The following is a 23,254-nucleotide window of genomic DNA, read 5'->3' as shown; positions in this document are numbered from 1 at the left end:
CAACTACGTGATTCCACAACTAATTACCAGAGCTGTCATGTTAAAATTAAGTCTCAGGCATTCCTATATTAATCTCAAGTAAAATCTCAATACCATGTTTTTATGTATAGGACAAAATATGCTTTTCGCATTGTTGCCAAGAGTTTGATGAGAAGATCAATACCACTCTCATGTCTGTGCGGTAAGTATAAAGCTACAGCCAGCAGCCAGTTAGCTTAGGTTAGCACAAAGACTGGAAACATTGGGAAACAGCTGGTCTGACTCTGTCCAAAGGTAACACCCACCTCTAAAGCTCCCTATTGAACATGTTATATCTTGTTTGTTTAAGCTAAAGTGTAAATAAAGAATACAAATAAGTGGGTTTTTTTTAACCAAAATGTTAAACTATTATTTTAAGTATAAATCATAATTCAATAATGTGCAGCTATGTAGGGGCACCATTTCCACCATTTTTGTAGGATTTTATGAGGTTGACATTTTAAGGTTTTTGCTTTCAAGATTCAAGTCCGAGTTAAGTCTGAAGTCCTAACCTTCAGTGAAGTCTAACTTGAATCAAGTCTACAGTTCTGCCAATTACACAGTTACACCAGTTGGAAACCACACAGTACAATACTGGAACATGCTGACTAAGGATGTCAACTGGATTTTTAATTATGCACATTAAAAATAAAGCCAACACTTTTATGTGAAATGTTTAATATTTTTGTTACAGGCTATCCGATTGTTAATATTTTGATGGGTAGATATGTTTGAAGTGAGCCATTGTATTACAAATCTCTCTTTTATATCAGAATCAGAATTAAAAGCTTTATTGGCCAAGCATGTGTAGCTACACACACACGGACGCGCACACACGCACACGGAATTACTTAAATTTTAAGTGTCGCGATACCGAGAATAGAGAGAACCTGTCCCTTATTTTCCAAACATCCAGACGTTGAAATGCACTACACAGACAAAGAAAAAGCTGAAAGGAAGGAGCGTGAATAAATCAGGCTCTGCGCGTTTATTGGAGGAGCTCGTGGGAAGAGAAGTGGCGGAATTCAGGAACTCGACATCATCATCATCATCACCTCTGCAACTTTGGTCTTCTTCTTCTGTTTCTCTGACAAACGGAGCGGGGGAGGGGAAGAGGTTGGAGGGAGGAGAGAAAGGGGGAGAAAGGACGACGTCAGATGGTAGTGGGACGTCTTTATGTGAGAGGGAGAAGGAAAGAGAATAACGTCCTGAAGAAAGGAGACCCAGTGAATGAACGTTTGGAAAGCTGTGCTGCCCCGGGAAAAGAACCAGCGTTTCAAAAACAAAGGACAGCGTCTTCACTTTGCGCCTGCAACATCTACCAGTAAGTACAGGGTCAAGGAAACACACTGGAGCTGTTTTAGGCACTGATTTCACACATCTGCCTTTTTGGCTGGCAGATATTAATTCTGTTGCAGAAAGTGTCACTAATTAAACTGTTCTTGGATTTACTCGTCACACACACACACCAATGCAAACATGTCTTGCAGGTTAATGTTCCTCTAACTGTCAGTCATCAGTTTTTTTATTGTCTTTTGCAGAGATTCAAGCTTATAATTGCATAGCAATGTTAATTGGCAGCTGTTATTAAGGAGGTGAAGTTTGCATGTTTCATTGATTCACAGAGATAATGTTGAAGCTACTGCTGAAGGCAATTTGAATGGTGATATTTTGGTGGGATTTGGATTGGACCACACTCTGTAGCAGTTGCACATCCCAGCACAACTCCTTTTTATATTGTTTTTAATTCTTTACCTGTCTTTCACATGTCTGCCCTTTCTTTCCACCACAACCCCATGTCCTTGAAGTGCAGGGAGGAGGTCCATCTTATGCGAGAGCCACCCATGGAGCTCCCTGTCTAATATGCACCGCACTGAGAGGGGAAGTGGCGCTAGCCTACATCATAAACTAAACAAAGCCAGGAAAATGTTCAGTGTTTATTCTAGTTGAGTTCAAGGACACACTGTAGTGAAATTATGAGATGAGGGAACCACTACTGTCTTTCAGAAAGTGCCCTTCATGGAAAAACCTAGACTCAAAACCATTTACAGTGTTTCAAATCAGCTGTTTTTAATGTTCAACAAATTCCAGGAGTTATTTTATGAGGCAGTTATGATTTAATTGACTTTAGTGTCATTGCCCTAACCTGCCTACTTTTCCTAGAATGAGTTTTGACAACTCATAGATAACAAGTGCAGACTTGTTACTTGTCATTGGATGGAGCAACAGGATAGAGACAGGATAGGGAAATGTTTTCAGTCTTATTGGCTATATGTTAAATTGATCTATTGAGGTTTATACCAGACTTTAGAGAAATTGGCAATTCTGCATCTTCTGTGATTGATTTCATCCTGTACATATGTGTTTTGAACATCAACAGAAGAAGCTCAGTGATTTATTGGTAGAAGTAGTGCCTGTTCTTTACATTGTTAAATACCATAGGTCTAGAAGATTCACTGTTGTCCATTGAATTTACCAGTGTGCAGAAATCCAATTGTAAACTATCCTTCATGGATGCACTGACATTTGAATCTTTAGAGGCATCCACCACACAGCTGGATCCTAAAATTCTTTCATACAGCAGTTTTCACAGGTTAAGTAGTATTTTCCATGACAAGTAAACTGATTGTCTGATGTAAAATCATTGAAGTGTGCCTTTTCCCCCTGTTAGTGTTTTACTTAGCTTAGCTAAGCTTGCTTGTGTTGGTCCATTCACAGAATATCTGTGAATGGACCAACAACAAGATTATTTTGTACCTGCTCACAACTATATTACCACTTTAATGGTAATATAATATTGATAAATGTTGATAGATTAAGCAAGTTTCTGCAAGTTTTCATATGGTTGCCATGTGGTAGCATTTAATAGAAACCAGTAGCTGCCTGGAAGGTAGAAATCTAAACCAAATTAAAACACGTGCAATGTATGAAGTAATATAAAGTTGCTGTTTAGTTAACATGCAAAACAAAACACCCATGAGGTCTTTCAAACATGTCTGTAAAATGGACAGTGCCGAGCTCTTCGGGAAAAGAAGAAAGGAACAGTTTGTGTGTGCATCCATCATCTTTTCAGAAACAGATGAGACAGCTGAAGAAGTGAGGAGGGAGTAGAGAGAGTCCATGTCTTTTCTGTCTTTGTGTAAGTGAAATGTGAGGGTCACTGAGGGGCTTTGTACGTCACAAAATGTGGGGCCACTACACAGTCAGTGTGGGGAGTGAGGGGCCGGGGTTCAGATTGAATAGGTTAGGGGCCACAGCGGCCCGTCTTTAAGAATGAGAGAGTGCATTCTGGGCAGAGGGTGGCATGTCTTTGAGAGCTGAAGAGTGAGTGAGGGGGCCGGTGTCGGCACGTCTTTGTGCAGCCTTTGTTGAGTTGAGTCGCACCAGATGAAGAGCGACGATTTTATTCAGGCTTTTTGGCACACACACGCACACACACGAGCTTGGTTGATACTTTTCTCCGGGGAAGTCATGCATTTTGATCCAGTTATACACCGGACGAGTGAGCACAGGATGGCACCTTTCACAGTTTATGGGTGTGTATTTGTTTTTGTGTTTGTGCGTCAGTAAAGTGGGCTGTATTGTTTAAGCACACTGTTGGAGGGCTTCTCACTGTTGACTTGCTGTTTACATTTTGGGGCCTCCTATTGTCATCGAAACCTTGGGCTCCCCTGGTTGTATTTCAAAGCTAGAACTGCTGGCATACTTCGCTCTTCATACACTGTCGGGGAATAACATTTAACTTTTTACAGCTTGAATTGTTTTATAGTGTTTAATCTGGGTCTGTAACATAAATCTAAACTAACTCTGGAGCACTAAACATGCATTTGATGGCTGCCATCACTCACTAGCTGAAGTTGAGACACAAGTTGTGGTAAATGCCTATCCATGGGAAACATTTTCTCCTCTTGCAACTCTTTCATTCATTGTTTATGAAAGGCTACAAAAGAAGTGGCTCACATGGTTATGGTTAGCAAGAAAGAGTTCTCGAAGAGAGCAGCTCTGATTGTTTCATGATATCTATGAGGACTGAGAAATCTCTGTGTGAACCAAAGAAAGTTTGGTTAACAACTAATCTTTGTGCTTCTTCTCTCATGCTTTGTGTGTTTTGACGACTCATTACCTCTGTCTGTAGTGTAAAGAATGCTGTGAAAGCAGGTGGATGTTTGCCTCCCTGAGGCTGCAGGTTTAGGTGTGACATTCAAAGGGGAGCTATAATGTACAACCCATGTGTTAGGTGTAAGTTCTCTCATACTTTATTGTCTGAAAGGGTTTGTTCTCTCTCCACCTGTGATGGTAGATGTGGTTTGGGTTTCACACCTTTCCAGATTTGCCTTTCAGACTGCTGGAGAGAGTTTGGTGTCGATCTGTTGTTCAGTAGATACACAAAAATGAGCTGTGATGAAAACAAGCCATTGCTGCAGGGCATGGGTGCCTCTGTTCCGGCTAATGTCATGGCTTGCCTGCTGTTCTTACATCGTACACTTTTCCATGTCAGAACAGACTCTTGATTAAGAAGTGAAATGAGGCCTCTCCTTGAAAATTAATAAGAAGTTGATTGGGAAATTGAGAACTGAGGGTGTGATATTGTGTTTGGGTGGTTCAATATTCAAGCTACATTGCTTCATTCTCCCTCACTTCACCCAGAGCTCAGCTGCTTGCATTCTTTTATGAAAGAGGGATATGTTTGGTCCTGCCCATCTCTGATGTTTCATACTACTTTCATATCTCTTGGGGTTTTTTTCTGATTTTTGGAGATACAGAGGGAAATTAGACCCTCATCAGTGGCCTGTGATTTCCCCACTGTCCACATCTAGTTTGAGTATCTGTGTGGCCCTGAAGATGGTGAACCAGCCTCGTATGTGGTTTTGGTTTGAGGGCCTTCCTCCTGGCTGGTCCAGATGCATGACCAGACCAGACCAAACACAGCAGCTTAGGGAACAGATTGCCCTTGTTTGAGGTTTCTGGTTCAGGATGTGTGAGTTAAGAAAAATGAGCTAATGGAGTCCTCCCAGCCCAGATTAGCTGGGAGTGGGGTCATCCAATCTGGGTGGGTGATCCACCGGCTCAGATACACTTATCTAAACAAGGGCATACCCATTATAGAGAAACAAAAGCATTTCTATCATCTCTCTCAATTTTTTAATTCATGTCCATGAATGGAATTGTTTCTTTCAAACTCTAACGGCCGTGTCTAACCTTCCCGTTACAGACCAATCTGGGTCAATTGTACTTTAGATCTCTCAACTACCCACCTTCAGACCTCATTCACTTTCACCCTCTACAACAGACTGTAGTGGCCAGCACGCATTACCTCAGCACCTTGGCATGCTACCAGAGCCTTCAGCTTCATATCTCAGACCAATTACTCTAGATTTACTACACAGCGACCTCCTCTAACTAACGGCCAACTGACTGACCCACATACAGTATTCCTCGTATCCACTGCTTTGTCTGGGGCTTTGAAAGGGTTTGGCTCAAGCTGATGTTCCTGTTCATTAGTAAAAACTTTATTGAGCATACAGCCTGCTTGGCCAGCAGGTTTTCCCAGCCAAACTTGTAGTCCACATGGCTGGCCGTTGGCCCATGGGTTGGATTTTTTGTAAATTCCATGAGTGAAAGCTTGTCTCATAGCAGCAAGGAGACTGTTCATGTTGGCTTGCTGAATGAAGGATTGAAAAACTGTGTGTAAGTTGGCTTCAGGCCCTCACAACGTGCATCTTATCCTGTGTGGCAGGCTTGGTTTCTGTCAGGACAAAAGAGCAGAGTGTGGGAATGAGCAGGTTCAGATCAGATGCAGAACCACATCACTGCTGGTCAGTTTTCATCTTGTAGCATATCTATTGTATCATCAGTCAAACTCAGCATCATGGAGGATTCATGAAAGAAGCATAAGACTCCATGACCTGTCAGTGTTGGTGATGATACATATCTATGACGGTGACTCCACAGGCACATGGAGAGCTGCAGTAACAAAGATCTGACAGTTTGAAGATATTTATCTTTCAAACGCAACTGGGAGGCAGAAACCCACAGCGCCTTCTTCACCAGGTTATGAATAAGTCATAGTTCTTAGTGTCTCATGTGCCGTGAAGTGTAAAATACTCCTCCCTCAGCCCTCACATAAACACACAGAATATCTTGACCTTGCCAAGGAAGTGCTGTTCAAGCACTTTCCCAGAAGTCTGTTCAACAACCAGCAAACAAGCGGAAAGTATTCATCAGTTTCAGGATGTATTGACCTTTCTGTACTGCAGCACGCACATATACACACAGACACATGCATGCAACCCCACACACACACACACACACACGTGCAAATCACCACATATGTCGAATAGAATCATTATCAGACAAGAACCCTGCTGCACACTTCCTCAAGATACTCTACTCTTTACCCCAGTAGAAAAAGTCCCTTAAAGTTTTCATCTCTCTTTGAGTGCTGTCCTTGGTGAGACTACAGAGAGCCATGATGGGGTATAAGTGAAGAGATTTCCTGTAAGAACTGGGGGAGATCCCACAAGGTGCCTGCTGACTGCAGAAACAAGGTATGTTTAGGCGCCATCCCTGTAGTTTAAAGAGGCAAAGCTGCTAATTTGAGGGCATTGTAGTCTTAACAGACAGCACCGTGTCCGGCCTGGATGGACTATAATCACAAACCAAAACTGTAGCCTGGGTGGCTGAAAGCAAAAAGTCATGCAAACAAACATCCACACACACATTACATGCTGTGTGTACTCCTAAACGATCCACATTTACACACACATGGTTATTCAGGATGCACACACTGAAAATAGCGTTCTGTAGTGTAATGATTGCTATAAATGGTGAACTTTCTGTGCGGTGAATCAGACTGAGCGAGTGATGTTGTGTGAATCCATTGTAACTACTGCAGAATGGAAACTGTCATAACAACAAGGAGAGCCATGGTTTATGAGGAGGCTTGGAATAAAGTCAAGGACTATAATAGAATAGGGTGCACCCCACACCATCCTGAAACACATAAACACACTTCACATATCTGATTATATTGTACTCTACTATTGTACTACAAAATGCAAACATGTTTCTTCAGAAATTCCTTTTATACCTTTTTTCAGAAACATGTGAGGAGTGACTGTTTCGATTGAAAGGAGATAGGTTGACTGATGATTCTCACAATGCACGATTGTGCCTCAGAGACAGTTGGACAGACACGGATGCTTCCTGTTTGCTTCCTGTTTATGTCTGGCATTTCCTTTTTGGTTGATAATGAATTATAACATTGCCGTAGCCTCTTTATCCTGTTGCTATAACTTAACTACCGTAACTTAAATTCAACAGACTAATACAGCAAGTTCAACTTTGTTATTATGTACATGTACTTTTATTTTGGGAACCCTTACCCAAACTCTCTCTTTAAGGTCTACTTCCGGGGGCGTATTTTCGTGGAATGCAGCCGCAGGACTCCAGCAGATGTGAATTACTGTGTGATGTGAATTAAAAATTGTTAGGCTGAACCAAGTAGTCGCAGAAGAGAGAGGGGTGGGTAGAGGTTATTTTTGTTAAGTTTAGATTTTTTTTTGGCCAATAGCCATTTGTATATTGAAAATGGAAATATCAGTATGGATAAACTGTAAATATGTTTTAAAGTTATTGAGGGAGAGTCAATGTGCCCTTCACTGTATAATGGTGCTGGTAGAAAGGGGTAGGTGTACGGTTTATGCCAGGTGGGAAAGCAGTGTAAGGTGTTAGAGAGCGGGGTCAGGTTGGGTGTCACCTCAGCTGCTGCACCTATGAGACTGTTTTTGTTGTTTTCAGCCAGCTACCTGTTTGGTGAGTTGTGGAACTTTTGTAACTTGGGAATGGACACTAGTAAAAATCAGAGCTCTGGAAAAAAAATCATTGTTGACCGATGTTGCTTATTTCTCTCTCACGCACCGCTGTCTTTCATCCTGTTTGTAAGGGTTCACCACCATCAAAACCTTACACTCAGTTTATCTTCAAGCTGGGTAATTATATGTAGACAGAGTAGACAGAGTATTTTGACAGTGAGGATTCATGTTCTCTAATTATGATGCAAAATTGTAGAATGAGAATAAAGCAGACTAAGTGGAGACTTCCCCTGAAACTCTGCACAAGCTGAGGAGATGGAATGAGATGAACTTGGGAATGTCACAGATAGGAATCACCGTCAAACTCAGACAAAGCAAACCTGTGCACAAGCTGGAAGCACAATCGTTCATACTGATGGTAACTACTACCATGAACTGCAGACACGACTGATTCCTGCTGAACTGAATCACGCCCGCATCTCAAGTGTTTCAAATGTGGTACCTGCTCTTCAGATGTTGTCATGCCTGTGACTTTGTTATTGTAACCGAGTTCTTCTTATGAACCAGTCAGCCTTTTTAGCTGCATGAGATAATACTCTTATTTTGTGGCCTGGGAAATGTGTTTTGCCTTGAACTGACTCAGATCATCTCTTTCAATATACATCAGTGTTCATTCCCTACAGATGTGGTGGGATGATTTACCATCCTAAATGGAGGCTGGCGGGGAGGTTATGTATAACCTAATACCACAGTCATTCCCCTCAGGACATCAGGGTGACATAGGTTTAGGTTTTAAAGAATTGGAGCGAAAAAATTATTTAAAAAAAATTAAACCTTGCTCTGAGTTAAAGCCTGATTTAGTTTATAACTAGTGCAGACTGGAGACATTTTTTTAAAGAGTATCTTTACCAAAATTACAACTAGATCTCACTTGTAGTGGTGGTGTCAAGCGATGCAAAAAAAGGTTTGGTTTTATGTTGGCAGATTTTGAGATACCAGTTTGAGATTTATGAACCAACCCTGGTACAATGGAGGTGATTGGAAACGTGTTAATGCTCAAAGAATTGAAGAAATAAATTTAAATAATAACAGCAACTTGTATTTTTAGAAAAGAAAATCCCGTTACTCTGGATAGTCCACAAACCTTGCTGTCTACAGTGTGAAGGACTATTTCTTCATTAGAAAGTTATTCTAAAGAATGAAAATACCGGGATAGTTTTTAATAGTCTCTGGATAGGACTCAGAGTTGCTGCCCTCATTTAAAATTTGCTCAGCTATTTAAATGTCTTGTGCTTGTTGGGCTTATTCATAACAAAACATAGCTATACAGGCAGGAATGGAATGGGGACATCATCTTCTTACGCCCGAGCCATAAAAATAGGTAAATCCATTAAAAATTTAAACGACAGAAATTGACACACAAATGGCAACAAAAGAAGAAGAACTCAGTAAAACCTGGACAGACTGTTTGACGTTGACTTACAGGACTTAACTGAGAAGTTAAATGCTCGACCGCTACCACAGCTTCTGCCAAATGAGTAAATGTAATGTAATGTTGGCTAAAAGTGATTCCAGTGTGATGGTTACGTCACACGCTGCAGATTCAATGGGGCAAACCAAAGCAAACTAATCCCCTCCTCCAAAACAGAAATCTGCTAACATGAACAGAATGTCAAGCTGAACTAATGAAATTAAACAGCAATGGGAATTTAGTCTAATTATCAGTGTAACCTTTTAAAGCTGCAAGCACAAGAATGAAATTCTCTTCACCTCCATTGAATTGGGGTGGAGGCTCTCATTTCAGAGTCGGAAATCTGCAAACCTCAGCCATTAAAACCAACACTGTCTGCATGGCTAGATACCAGTAGAGACCCTTTCAACTTCTCACAAGGTTTTTTGGTGGAGATACACAGACTTGGAAATATCAGGGACTTCTCCTGACTCCACCAGTGAGATCCACCAAGACAGCAGGGTCCACCACACTGTATTTAAAACCAGATCCCACATATTTTCCTGTGTATATCATAATGCTGGATCATGACATCATAGGGCTTCTGAGAAACCTCGGTGCTCCCATGAGACCACGGCTGTGTCGAGGCCATGGTGGTCACAGCAACTAAATCATAACATAGCAACAGTATCGCAACCGCTTTGATTGGGACCTAGACACACTCAATACCAATTCTCTCACACACACACACACACACACACACACACACACACACACACACACACACACAGGTTGAGAGGATTGCGCTGGAAATGTCATCTGTTACAGGTTAAAAGTCTTTTGTAATCAAGTTTTGATTGCTGTTGAATAAAGAACACAGGCTTAGAGTTTTTGCTGCAGCATCAAAGTTAACATCATAAATGCTGTGATAAAGCCAATAACCACTCCCTCTAATGTACTGCATTTATTCAGACTGTAATTTAAATTGTGAACTGACTGACTGATATAGCTCCAGTTGATGTCATGTGTGTGTTTGCCACCGCAGTGAGGATCTGGCATGTTATGCTGTGTCTTACTGCATGCTGTAACAGAACTCTGCGCTCATATGTGTTGATAGCTGCTCAGTAGTAAAACACACAAGGCTCCAGTCATTTTGCAGATAAAATGAAACACACAAAGGCCTAGTGATCTAGAGTGAAATGACAACAGGATGAACTTTGTTGTCTCTAGCGTGTGTGTGTGAGATTCATCTTGAATGTTCCAAAAGACATCTGGAAGTGTTGCTCATGGTACACTCACAGCTGACTGATGGTGAATCTGAAGTAGCACTGTGTGGGAAGGTCATGGGTGAGGATGGGTCTATTTGATGAGAATGATACAAATTAGACATCCTGTGGGGCATCCAGCAAATACAAGGGAGCTTGATGACTCATAGTGGATGGGAAATGAGTCGCTGCTTATCCTTCTTACACTGTGTCCCTCTTTTCCCCTTGTACCAGTCATTTACTTCCACTTCATATGTATACAGATTCTTCTCTGACCCTCGTTCGTCTCTGTGTCTGTAGGCGTGTTTTTCAGACGGTACCATGGCTGAGGGAAGTTGCTTTGGAGCATTGTAGCCGTTTGGGATGACCAGATCCAGACCTTGCATGAAAGAAGAAGAGGGGAAAGCAAAGAATAAAGAATCACGAGAGGAGGGGAAACATCTGCTCTGAGAAGATAAGATCAGTGGCCCATTTGGATCTGAACAGGGAACCTGCTGGACCTTTCTCTTTGTAAGGAAAGGAATTTAAACTCCCCAATATCAGTGCCCTGTCACTTGGAGGAGCTTGAAAGGGCTTCAACTATTTTCATTTTTTGTTCTTATCAGTTGTTGGTACCATCTCAGAAAGCCTTAACGCCATGTGCCAAGTGATTGTAACATGCCGCTCCATGCTCTGGACACTGCTCAGTATTGTAGTGGCCTTTGCTGAGCTCATTGCCTTCATGAGCCCCGATTGGTTGCTGGGAATCCCTCAGTCGGACTCCAGTGCGAACGGGGCGGGAGTGGACTCTGGGGAGTACCGGCCAGCTCTTGGACTCTACAGCCGCTGCCTTCGTATCGGGACCCGGGGAATAGGGGTGAGCTGCGGGCCCTACGCCGGGACATTTGCAGAAGTGGCCAGTGGCTTCTGGCAGGCTGCCATGTTGTTTCTGGCAGCAGGGACGTTAGTATTAGGAGGAGTGGCCTGCATCTCCATCTTCAGCCTGTGCTTCCAGAGCATCCTTAAGAAAAGCATATTCAACATCTGTGGACTGCTCCAGGCTATTGCAGGTGAGACAGCTATCTGTGTGTGTGTGTGTGTGTGTGTGTGTGTGTGTGTGTTTTCAGACATTGAATATCTTGGTCTGTTTCCTAAAGAAGGCAGGTGGACTGTGAAAACTGATGGAAACAAGTCCAGGACTTTATTGTTCTATCCCTGTCTGAAATGTTGTGCTTTTTTCCCAAATATATTTAACTAAGATACAGACTCAGACAAGATGAAGATCTATGGTTTCTGCAAAATAGACATCTGAAGTAAAGTCAAAACTGAAAATATTGATTCAATTGTTTGCACTTTTTTGTTGAGTTTTTAGTGTTCATATCAAACAATGGTTTCACCCCCAAATTGGGCCATGCTTCCTCTACGTTCATGCATTCAAAGTTTGAAGTTTAAAAGGAAGTAAGGTCTCAGCAAATGTGCATCCTTTAAATTGAATGTTCCTGTGCCTGAGCTCAGAAAAAGATGTGAAGAATCATGGACAAACTCAAGCAGTGAAAGAGTTACACCTCACAAGCTTCAGGAGCTAATTCTAATAATCTGGGACCTGTGACACGTGGTTTATAGTGGTTTCATGTCCATGCAAGCAAATTGCTGGACGTTTTTATAATCATGATTAGGCCTTTGGGGAATTTCAGTGTTGCTGTTGAGTTTACAAGCTGGCAGTCTCATAGACCAACCAAATTTCTCTAAATCTTTTTGCATGTTTCTTTCAACAATGGGATCTCGCAGGTGTGTTTGACTGGACAGGGCTGTCGAGTAGGTAATCTGTCATAGTGTGACATCACTGTAGGGGTGGCATTTCCTCCCATAACAAATCAAATGCTTGTCAGTTGAAAAATGGATGATCCATCACCAGATCTGAGTCACCACATTCCCAGCTGCACTGCGTTCTGTTTGTGCTTTCAGCCCCTGTGTTTACATGTACTGACTAAACCCCTCATCTCATCTGCTCTCCCTCCAGGCCTGTTGCTGATGGTGGGCCTCATGCTGTACCCTGCTGGTTGGGGTTCAGAGAAGGTGATTGGCTACTGCGGCCCCGAGGCCTCGCCCTTTAAGCCAGCTCTGTGTTCTCTCGGCTGGGCGTTCTACGCAGCGATCGGGGGAACGCTTTCAACGTTCCTGTGTGCTGTTTTGTCTGCACAGGCTGAGATCGCCACCTCGAGCGATAAGGTTCAGGAGGAGATTGAGGAGGGGAAGAGTCTGATCTGCTTGCTCTGAGCTTCCAGAAACCTTGGGAAACTCCAGGAAATATATAGACATCTGTACATCTCAGTGGAGGGAGGACATACATTTATCTAAGGGATTTTCTTCATGATAGCCTGGATAAAATCAGCTGATTATTAAAAAGATAGAAGTCTTTGTAACAGTTTTTTTAATCGTTCGGCATGGGGTTCTCTTCTCTAACTTGCTGGGGCCTGTCTGGTGATACCAAGACAAAGGAAAAAATGTACTGCTTCAGATACCAAGATACTGTTTGTTAATGCCTGAAACAAACCACTGTAGTGAAATAGCAGGAGATTAGTTAAAGAAATGAGTAGTAGACATGCCTTAAGTGTTATTGTGAGCAGGTCAGTAAAACAGTGTGTAGGTTTGTAACGTCATTATAATGTTCATTCTCACGGTTCACCTGCAAACCTCAACAAGCCACTGAATACTAACAGATGTGTCCACTAAAACACCCATCAACAGCTTGCATATGTTCTGTGTGTGTATGTGTGTGTTATAGACATGAACTGTTTCAAAGTGTGGCTGATTCTGTGGCGCAGCAGGACAGTCAGGCTGTAACTTTAGATTTGCCACTTAAGGGATTGTTAACTCCTGTTAAATGGATTGTTTGCTGGTCCACTGCAGCTTATTAACTAGCGGAGTGTGTGCAGAGAAGGAAGAGAGACTTTGCCACATGTTTCACTGTGGTGAGCTTTCATAAGGGGATGTTTGCTCACAGTGAGATAAAGCAGGCAGACCATAGTGTATCATGAGTTACCTTATGGCACACCATTCAGAAAAGATCTAGCTTTGTAAAGACACTAAAAAGTGGGGGCGGGGAATTAAAAAGCCTTTGTTGAGGCATATCGACACAAATGCAAAAACTCCAAATAGGTCATTAGTGTTGTCATTTCAACATGCTGAAAAGCTGATTAAGGCAGGCTTCTTTGTTTGCTTGGTACTTTTGGATTCCTCAAAATCACATGATACAGTGTGTTGCACTTGGTCTTTAATTCATTTCACATTCTATTCACTAGTTTTCAGTTTTTTTCCCCCCCAACAATTCTGTATTAAGTTGCTGTAAATGTAACGTGATTGCTTTTATTCCTTGTAGATCAGATGTGCAATAATTCAACTATAGTGTGTTTGCTGTGAGAGTGAGTCGACTGAGAGGTTGAGACTGAAGAGTGAAATCACGGCATGGATTTGTATTTTTAAAAAAAGCATTTCTAGTCTGTGTGTGCTTAAATTAATATGTTGACTGTTTCTTTTTGTTACATTAACAAAAGAGTAACAGCAACTGTGGCACATTGTATGTATGATGCTGCATGTTTGAGAGGTTATGTGTGAGGAGAGATAGTCTGTTCTTTTTTACTCGAATAAACTAGGCATTCTTTAGTAAATTCATCTGTGGTAAGTTTGTGAAAACTTTCTTTTACTCTGATGTGCCTTAGTTCCTACTTTCTTACTTATGTTAAGTTCCTGTTAAACCCAAACCTTCTGAGGAAACACTGACACCTAGAGCTGGAAAGTAGACTTATTTGGAACAGTGAACATCAACTTTTTGTTATGTGTACACAAACTGTAAAAATGGTGACTAGACATACTTTCTTTTTAAAAGGTCATAAGCAAAAATGTTGGGAAACCACTGGTTCATACTACAGATCCTAAGCAAGCTAAACATTTTTGGCTTTATGGAGACTTGGCAAGCCTTCACTTTGGTTCCAGTAATTATTTTTGCAAATTTACATACATAGGAAGCAGATATCTGAAAATCCACAAACATTTCTTTCAAATTTTATTTCATGTTAATACCATAAATATACAAAACTCAAACTATTTCACATGCAACAAAGGCCAGACAGGAGTGCATTACGTTTTCTTTTTACATGTGATTGATAATGGGGATTAAATTTGCAACTTTACAAAATATACAAGTGTCCCTTTTGAATAGGTTTGTACTCTGATTCAGTGAAATAACATGGTCACCGGTCAATAACAGTTTTATGTCGGCATCACATCGTTTTGTACTGCAGACCAGCTCACCAAATACATCAAGAAATGACCCACTATGGCATGGCTTCATATCACAACTGTTTAAAACTATAGATACATGGGAGTCATATGGGTGTTTTGAAGTGTAACATCTTAAAAGTAAAACATGGCAAGGGAACACATCACAAAGATTTAAAAACAAATCTATATGGACATTTGGTAGATTTCTCACAGCTTTTCAGGACATAGAATAACACTTGAGGGAGGTTTAGTTGTCCCTTTCATACCAATCACACACACGTCCTCATCCACGCCTCTTGCAAGGTCACGTTGCAACGTCGTTAAACACTTTAAAATCTAGCTGATGCTTTGATCATGCCATTACAAAACCACACAAACATAATACATGTCAAATCAAACTGAACAAAATTGAAATGCCAAAACAACTTAAATTACACCATAAATAAAATAAAAAATGTTTGTCTTTTGCACTAATTCCAACATAAAACAAGAAATGTGCAATGAAATCTAAAACAATATTTCCAAACAAAACAATATTGCCAAGATGTAGGCCAAGTACGTCACGACAAATTGTTGACCTTCAACTTAGTAACGCTCATTTTATCCACTATGTTTAGCCCATACATGTGTAATAACAGCAGTATCAGTCATCTATCATGCACATCTTCAGACACACACCACCACTATGAGAGGTTCTAAAGCATGACACAGACGTAAACCACGTCTATATTTCACTTTAGTGAAAGTAGCCTGTACGAATTATTGTTGAATAACACTGATATTATTGTACATCAGTTAATGCATCTTAGTGATATCACTGAATGTGCATCAAGTCCTATCCTCTGTTATCTTAATGCTTATTTTGGCTATTAAACTTCTGATGCCAGTAATCCAATACTGGCAGAGGAAAGTCACTGGACTTAGTCTGTAAAAAAGCAAACAGACTGTTAGTCTATGTATCAATGTTTTTACTATTTTATGAATGCAGATAAAAAAAGAGGAGACATGACAGCAGGAGGCCACGACCAAGCGGCTCTCAAATTCATAGCAGCGTTAGTTTTTAACCAAGTGTGAAGGGCTGCAAAAAAAAACTGAGAGACAGCCACATAGTAGTCTGTTAGTCATTCATACATAAAGGAAAATGCGAACGTTTCTCAAGTTTTTCCCCCTTTTAGTGCACCAGGCCATGAAAGAATCTGACTGAACCTCTTTTAGGTTTGTGGATTGAACTAGTGACATACTGACCAGGGGTGTTCAGTGTGTCAAACATCATCTCTTAGTCAATCAGCCACTGGGATATGCAATACCTTTACAGCCCACTTCTTACAACAAACCAAGGGGAAAATAAGTAGGCAAACATTCCCCCAAAACCAGATACAACCTGTGGCCAGAATAAAAGGCTTATAGTGTACAGAATGACTTTGCCAAAGAAGCAGCTACCTTGGGTTGTGCTAAACATGCACGTCGTTATCATGCTGTCAAATCTTGGTAAGCCGCAGAGATGCTGACCCAAGCCCACACTGCCAATCAAGGTAGCACACAAAGTGCGAATAACTGTTAGACTGACAGGTATCACTGGAGCACTGCTAGGGGCTGCAGGCAGGTCTTTAACGAAGAACATAACGACATATTTCTATTTATATGGAATAGAGTCACAGATATAGGACAAGGTACAGTCTACCTTTCAGATGACTGTCTGGATGACTGGATTATAAAAAATAAAAAAAACAGAAGTCAGAACCACAATTTTCTTAAGAGTGAAGTACACATTCACACACAGGCCCAGCCATTCAAACACACACTGTACTTTCGGTATGTGACCAAGAAAACAGAACTATGTGCAAAACACCATGATCAGATTATCCCTTTTCATGACTCTGCTGTATTAACCAGACAGGAAGCTGTTTGGAGGTCATCACCATGACAAAAATAAGGTATGTGGAACCTGCGACCTCTGCCTGACCTGGGATCACCTCAAGGGTATAGAAGAACTGGGAAAGCGAGGGGGTGAGATGAAATCCCACACACTCAGAGCACACCTTGAGTCACTTAGTGGATGTTCCAAGGGATGTTTGGAGACAGTTATCTGACTGAAAAGCAGACAGGAAGGATGTAGGAGAGTATTTTTACTGAACTTGATTTTAAGCGGAGGTGGACAACTCTGCTCACTTTATCTTTTATTTATCTTAATTCCTCTGTTATTTCTGGCCTCTGACTCTTAGCATAAGTCATAATCAATCCTAGCATAACAACATTCATAAATAGAATCAATTTGATCTGAGAGCCTGCAGGGCCAGAGTTGTGCACCTCCAACTTTTGAGTGTGTGTATATATGCTTTTTGTGTGTGAGCTTGTGTATATTTGTGTATGTGTGTGTGTGTGTGTGTGTGTGTGTGTGTCAGTTTATGGCTGAGATTTGAAGGCCCCACGAGCGGCATTGGTTGCAGCATTAGCTGCAGCGTTGGCGGCTGCAGTCTGAACAGTCTTGTTAGACATGACCCCCGTCGCAAACTCCTGTTGGGCCTTCTCAAAACTAGCACCAGTGGTACGATACAGAGCGTGCACCTGGAAAATAAAAAGCAAACAAGAAAATTTGTTGGAATCAATTTCAATCTACCACGAGACATTTAGCACAGAATTCAGTTAGGCAGATGTTTCACTTCCTGGCTAATCACAACACTGACGTTTAGCTCAACATTAGTGAATAATAATGACACACAGTGTCCTGTTTATTCTTGAAACCTCGCTAATGCCTGCTTCGAGTCACACTTTCTGTCACTGTCAGCATGTTAGAGAACATCTGTTCCGTTATAAATACAACAAAATAGATATACTAAAAACATTTATTGTAATTTGCCTCATTAACCTGTTTTTAACCTTATTTTCATCAGGTAACCCAGCCAGAAGTAACCCGGCCCACTGCCATTTGGTTTCTTACATCTCAGGCAGAGTCTATAAAACATAGCACCTGGTGTTCACATGTAGAGAACTCTGTGATTGTGTTACCTTTTTAAACATAATGAGCGAGCCCACAGACAGTGCCGTGAACAGAGCTGCAATCAGTAACATGATGATGCCCACTGGGATACTGGTGTTGAGACCAGTTAAAGCTGCGATCCAACCACTGGCAAAACAAAACAAAGACGATGTCAGTGAACTTCAGTACACACTCATGGAGGTACAGAATCAATGAAAGAGCAACGTGCTCACCATGTTCCCCAGTCAGCGATGCCAATAGTCTGTAGGACATGAACTCCAAACTGACAGATATAGACGAAGAAGAAGACAAAGAAGCGGAATGAACTGTCACTCCTACAGTGGAGACAGAGAGCGAGGTAGTGAGAGAGCAATTTGGAGGCAATACATTTTTTTAAATATTGTCGCTAATTCATCCTCCACTAAACATGAATTCCTCTCTGCTTCCATCAGTCTGAGTCTGCCTTCATCCGTGTTTTTACTTTATACACTCTTCCTGTATAATAAAATATTCTTGGGAATTGGTAAGTGTAGGGTTTGAAAAAGAGAAGATAATAAAGAAGGAGCTTCTATACCCCACGAAATAACACATTCAAAGTCAACAGCCCAGCAGTTACCGCCTTTTGCTTTATCAGTAGTGTTTGCCCATAGAGACATGTTTCTGCTTCTTTCTACTGCTGCAGGAGGCAGTGTCATTTTTCATGTATCTGCTTACCTGAAAGCCCCGTAAAGCGGTCTGTACCAGCAGACGAAAGAACAGGGGGTAAACAGCAGAAACCACAACATGGCCAGGCCAAAATCTACACCACGAGATGTGTCCACACAGAACCAGGCCATGCAGCCAAACATGTTCACAAAGAGGGTGCCTGCATGAACTGGTAGAAAAACAAGATTTTTAGTGTCATTTCAGTACAAAAACACAGCAAACTATAATTTATGCTCAGCTAAATACGTAAAAAATGTCTTTGTTTCAAATGTCAAGAGTCTGCTTATTTTTTTGATAATTCTGAAGTGTGCAGGGCAATCTTAGCGTAACAACATTCCTAAGTAAAGTCAGAGCAGAGCAGGTATCTTCTCTTGCAATGCAATATGTGGGTGAGTCTTGTAAACCCACATGTTCTGTGGAGTGTGTGAGACAATTAAAATACATAAAAATAATAATATCCACTGGAATAGGAGGCAAAACTTGGGTGTGTCAGAGGATCCACTTACACATCCAAAGGTTGTACATGATCTTGACAGTCTTTTGGAACTCTACAGGAATGTCCACTGCAATATCATGATAGAAACACGGGCCAACAGGGAACTTCTCTGGCAGTGGAGGCCAGTTGTTCTTACGCCCTGTTTGGACAAAAGGGAGGATGATTAGTAGGGCTGCACAATATATTGTTTCGGCATCTCCATTGCAATGTGCCCACGCGCAATAGTCACAATGTAGTACGTGCAATATCAAGAAGTCAAGAAGAAGTTTTGATCAACTGTGATTAGATTTTGAATATTGGCCGTTTTACAAAAATTTATTGTGGATCAAAAATGTGCTTGAATGTTTTCGGAGTTGAGGAGCTCCACAAGACCAGTCAGCTTACAGACCGCTCTTGTCCCACAGTCACACAGACCAATGCAGCAGACAACTCCAGTGACAACGGCAGAGGAAACCATGGATGTAAGATTTTCTTACCGCTTATCTGTCTTTACATTCTGAGTAATGTTGAAACCATAGACTTATATAACAAAGTTGAAACATTTAACTTAAATCAAGAGATAGCTGGTGTGTGTGAGTCGCGTTCGTGTGTCACGTTGAACATTACGTCGCGGCAGTTGTGTGTGGTGTTGCTATAACGACCAATGGAGGACGGCAGGCCAAAACCGAGTTGAGTAGAGTCGAGTCCAGGCGAGTTGAGCTGGTACCAGCAATGGAAAAGAGGCTTATTTCTAGAGGTGCTTCCATAGAATGCATAATAAATAAACATACATAGTTTCATGTGTAATATGTGACTCAGAGAGTTATAATGGTCATAACAAATGGAGTTTGTTGCAAATTATGCAAATTATGTATTTGCCATGATAACACATCAACTTTCTTATCAACACTGTCATGAATCTAGGTTTGATTGGGAATGACCATTCAGACTCTGAAGTTAATGAGGTGAATACAGAGAGCGAGTGATTGACTGACTGACCTCCAGCGGCTCCGTGGGACTGTAACTCTCTCTCCCGACGATCTAGCTCTGCGGCTTTCTTTTCCAACTCCTCCTGCCTTCTCAACAACTCAGCCTGAGCACGTGCTTGGTCCTAACAGAGACACAGAAATGCTCTTAAAATTCCCTACCCAACATCTGACAAGAGTTCCAATCAGATAAGTAATGACGGTGTTTTGCCACTCAAGTGAGCTTAGGTGTGTTAGTTTAAGAAGGGAAAAAAAGCAGGCTACACACAAAGGGATTGGAAAAGCAATCAGCTACTGTTGTTCACTCACTTGTCTTCTGTAGTTAGTATTAAACTAGCTCTAAAATTGTACTACAAGAGGAAAGCTACAAGTTGGGAAAGGGAATTAAATGAATTCACACTGGTCAAGACGGTGACATGAAGGGGTACGGAAAACATCAGATGAAAGACAGTACCTCATTACGCCGCAGCTGGGCCATCAGAAAACAGATGAGTATATGAAGGACAAGAGGAAAAGTGAACCAGAAGCAAAGACAGAGAGTGTCTGTGCAATGTTACAGTGAACAGAAATGTTGAGAGTCTATGTCTTCGACCAAGTAAACTACATTTGATTCAGTGTATATGAACATGTTTGTGTGTGTAGTACCTGAGTCTGTTGCTGTGAGTATGCCGGCGGCTCTTCTGTGGGCTTCATGATGGCAGGTTGTGTGTTCTGGGAAGGGGCAGGAGTCGATTTGGGGGCATTTCCAGGAGCCGCCTGTAAGCCAGCATAGACCTGCTATGTTAACATCTGTGCAATCACAAGACTGACCCTAAATCAAAACTGCAATTAGGCCACAGTCACATTTTGTCAGTTAAATCCTCTGTGACTGATAGGTGGAGGAAGAGAGAAAGAGGGTTGTGGATAAGAATGAGGTCACTGGCTCAGAGGCACACAAACACATTCATGCACACACTCATTAATAGGGATGCTAGTTAGGCTGACCGTTCTGGCGTCTGTGAAGGGGTTATACTCCTCCAGACCACCAGGAGGGGCAGACTGGGTCACCTGCGTCACCGAAGGATCCTACGGGACAGAAAGGACCACAAAGGGTTTCAACGGGAAAAAACTAGAAGCACAAAATCAAAAGCTTATTTATTGTTTTTGTTAACTAACTTCTGATGTGTATGAAAGCCTCCAGCTGACCACACATACACTGGGTCTGTTAATTAATTCGCTCTGACCAGTTATTATTGATGTATTGAAAACAGGTAGGGTGGAAACAGAATAAAAACATTCATGTTACTATATTGTTTTGAAGTGGCCTTTCTTGATCTTGGTGCTACTTGGATCACTATGAATGGGATCAGGTGCAGAGGGAACTGAGAAAGGTTCCTAATTACATGCATACATGATATGGTGGCCCACCATGTGCCCTGAAGAGACAACAGTTTCCACACTGATTAAAACAACTTCCAGGAGAGGGAGTCAACATGCCAATACAAGGCCTTTATAAGGTGTAGGGATGAAAACCTGCAGACTGTTGGTAAAAGGCAGGATAGTTTAGAAGGGCGAATAAACAGCATGAAAAATAAGCTAGATGGAAAACAGTCTAAGAGAAACCTATTTATGTATCACTCCACACCAACATGAGTAAATCAGTGTTACAATACAATATTAGTGTCAAACGTTTACGCGTGCAGTGTATTAACGTTACGTTACATTAACGCAATTAATTATCATAATAGTTTATGTTGGAGCGCCGCTGTGACAATATTTAAATCTCCTTAACCCGTGTCCCAGCTAAATTGGGAAATAACTCTAGCTTCTACCTAACTTAACAGATAGTAACCAGCCGGTTAGCTCTCTACCAAGCTAGCAGGGGGCCAGTAAATGTTTACTGACGGTGGGCACAGCTAAGTTAGCCAGCTAACATCATGTGTCTTTGTTCTTAGTTGGCATACAACGTTATTACAACGTTGGACACAAACATCAGCAACGTGCTAGGTAATCCATTATATCTTATTTTACAAAGTGAACAGCGATACAATGCGTGAGTAACGAGATAATACTGTAGATTATGATTAGCTCGTTATGCTACCTAGCTGTATGCCAAATGAAAACATGTAGCTAGCTGTCAAGCTAAGCTAAGACAGCAGGGATAAACTGGCCTCATTGGGCTCTGTAGCGTACGTTAGCTAGCTAGGTAACTACCTGAAAGGGATTGCTGAAGTCCGGGTCTGCAAACGGATTGCTGTCAAAATCAGACATTGTACAGTCTTTCTAATAACGGTTTCCTGTGTGGAAGAGCTCCCCGATTCTCCAGGGAAAGTTCAGTCTCTTGATTTGACTGCCTCTCTCTGCTGCCTGCAGTCTTCTCCGCCTCCTCCTGATGGAGACCCCTTGCTTAGCAAGTTAGCCAGTAGCACAAAAAATGGCAGCGGAGGAGAGGATGCGTGATGAGCGGCCCCCTCCTACGTCAGCGTTTCAGCACCGCGGACAGCAAGTCGTCCGGACGGTACAGTACATCTCAACACACCGGTGTACTGGAGCGAGGAACTGCCCTTTGGCCCTGGTGCAGTCTGAGTTTTTATCTCACATATATTACACATAACGTTTTAATATTTGAGACTTGAACATAGGTGTCATTTACGCTGGGGACATGTCCCCACCACTTTTTGAAATGGCTAATTGTGACCCCATTAGGCTACTAAGCATAATTTGTTTAAAGAAAAAATGTTCAGAAATATAGCTTGCAGTTAAATAATAAATGAAATTGCCCTTAGAAAGGTTTAGTTGCACACATGCAATGCAATTAAAATATGGAAAAAACAAATGTGCATTATCAAAAAAAGTTACTTAAGCTAAAAAAAAACAAGCTACTGATGATGAAATGACCCCAAAACGTGCATTCACCAAACAGTAACTATGACATCTTCTTGTCACAGTTTCTTTTTGGCCGTTCTCTCCCTTTGAACATGACAAAAGAGGAGGGAGTAATCCTGCCTACATTTGTGTTGCCTGAGCAGGGATGATGAGAAACGTTAATCTACAGAAGAAACCGATCTGAAAGCAACACAGAATGCCTGAGAGCGGCACTGCATTATATTCTATTATATTTATTCTATTTTATATTTATTTATTTATTTGTTTTCCTTTTACATAAATACAAATATTTCTAAATATACAGTGGAGTAAGTTAACATTTCTTTTAGTTACCACATCCCAGACAAAGATGTCAACCCAAATTTAAAGCTGCTTACACACTGTAAAAAAAAATTCAAGGAGCAAAATTTAATTTCACTGTACACTGAAGGGAATATTT

The 23,254-nt window shown here is 41.4% G+C and overlaps 2 protein-coding genes across 3 annotated transcripts; one reads left to right on the top strand and one right to left on the bottom strand.

Moving 5' to 3' along the window:
- Nucleotides 1-1,146: 1,146 nt before the first annotated feature.
- On the top strand, nucleotides 1,147-14,198 carry LOC119891456 (LHFPL tetraspan subfamily member 2a protein-like). Of its 2 annotated transcripts, none has more exons than XM_038703117.1 (3): nucleotides 1,147-1,342; nucleotides 10,848-11,596; nucleotides 12,547-14,198. In XM_038703117.1, exons 2-3 carry the CDS (start codon nucleotides 11,185-11,187, stop codon nucleotides 12,801-12,803), a joined length of 669 nt encoding a protein of 222 aa, XP_038559045.1. In that variant the 5' UTR covers nucleotides 1,147-1,342; nucleotides 10,848-11,184; the 3' UTR covers nucleotides 12,804-14,198. The 2 variants fall into 2 exon arrangements, with proteins under 2 accessions (XP_038559045.1, XP_038559046.1); XM_038703118.1 differs by lacking the exon at nucleotides 1,147-1,342 and adding an exon at nucleotides 6,417-6,566.
- A 374-nt stretch (nucleotides 14,199-14,572) lies between these two features.
- Nucleotides 14,573-22,369, bottom strand: LOC119891455 (secretory carrier-associated membrane protein 1-like). The gene is made up of 9 exons (XM_038703116.1): nucleotides 22,144-22,369; nucleotides 20,935-21,015; nucleotides 20,596-20,706; nucleotides 19,964-20,075; nucleotides 18,996-19,124; nucleotides 18,499-18,658; nucleotides 18,018-18,119; nucleotides 17,814-17,931; nucleotides 14,573-17,372 (listed from the first exon to the last, which is right to left on the bottom strand). The coding sequence occupies exons 1-9, from the start codon at nucleotides 22,198-22,200 to the stop codon at nucleotides 17,211-17,213; spliced, it is 1,032 nt and encodes a 343-aa protein (XP_038559044.1). The 5' UTR covers nucleotides 22,201-22,369; the 3' UTR covers nucleotides 14,573-17,210.
- Between the last annotated feature and the right edge of the window lie 885 nt (nucleotides 22,370-23,254).

Source organism: Micropterus salmoides, unplaced genomic scaffold (assembly GCF_014851395.1).
Source record: "Micropterus salmoides isolate LMB-PRFRI ecotype aquatic unplaced genomic scaffold, ASM1485139v1 Ms_hic_scaffold_7, whole genome shotgun sequence".
In the NCBI taxonomy this organism is placed as follows: Eukaryota; Metazoa; Chordata; class Actinopteri; order Centrarchiformes; family Centrarchidae; genus Micropterus; species Micropterus salmoides.
This window is presented reverse-complemented; position numbering and strand designations above follow the sequence as displayed.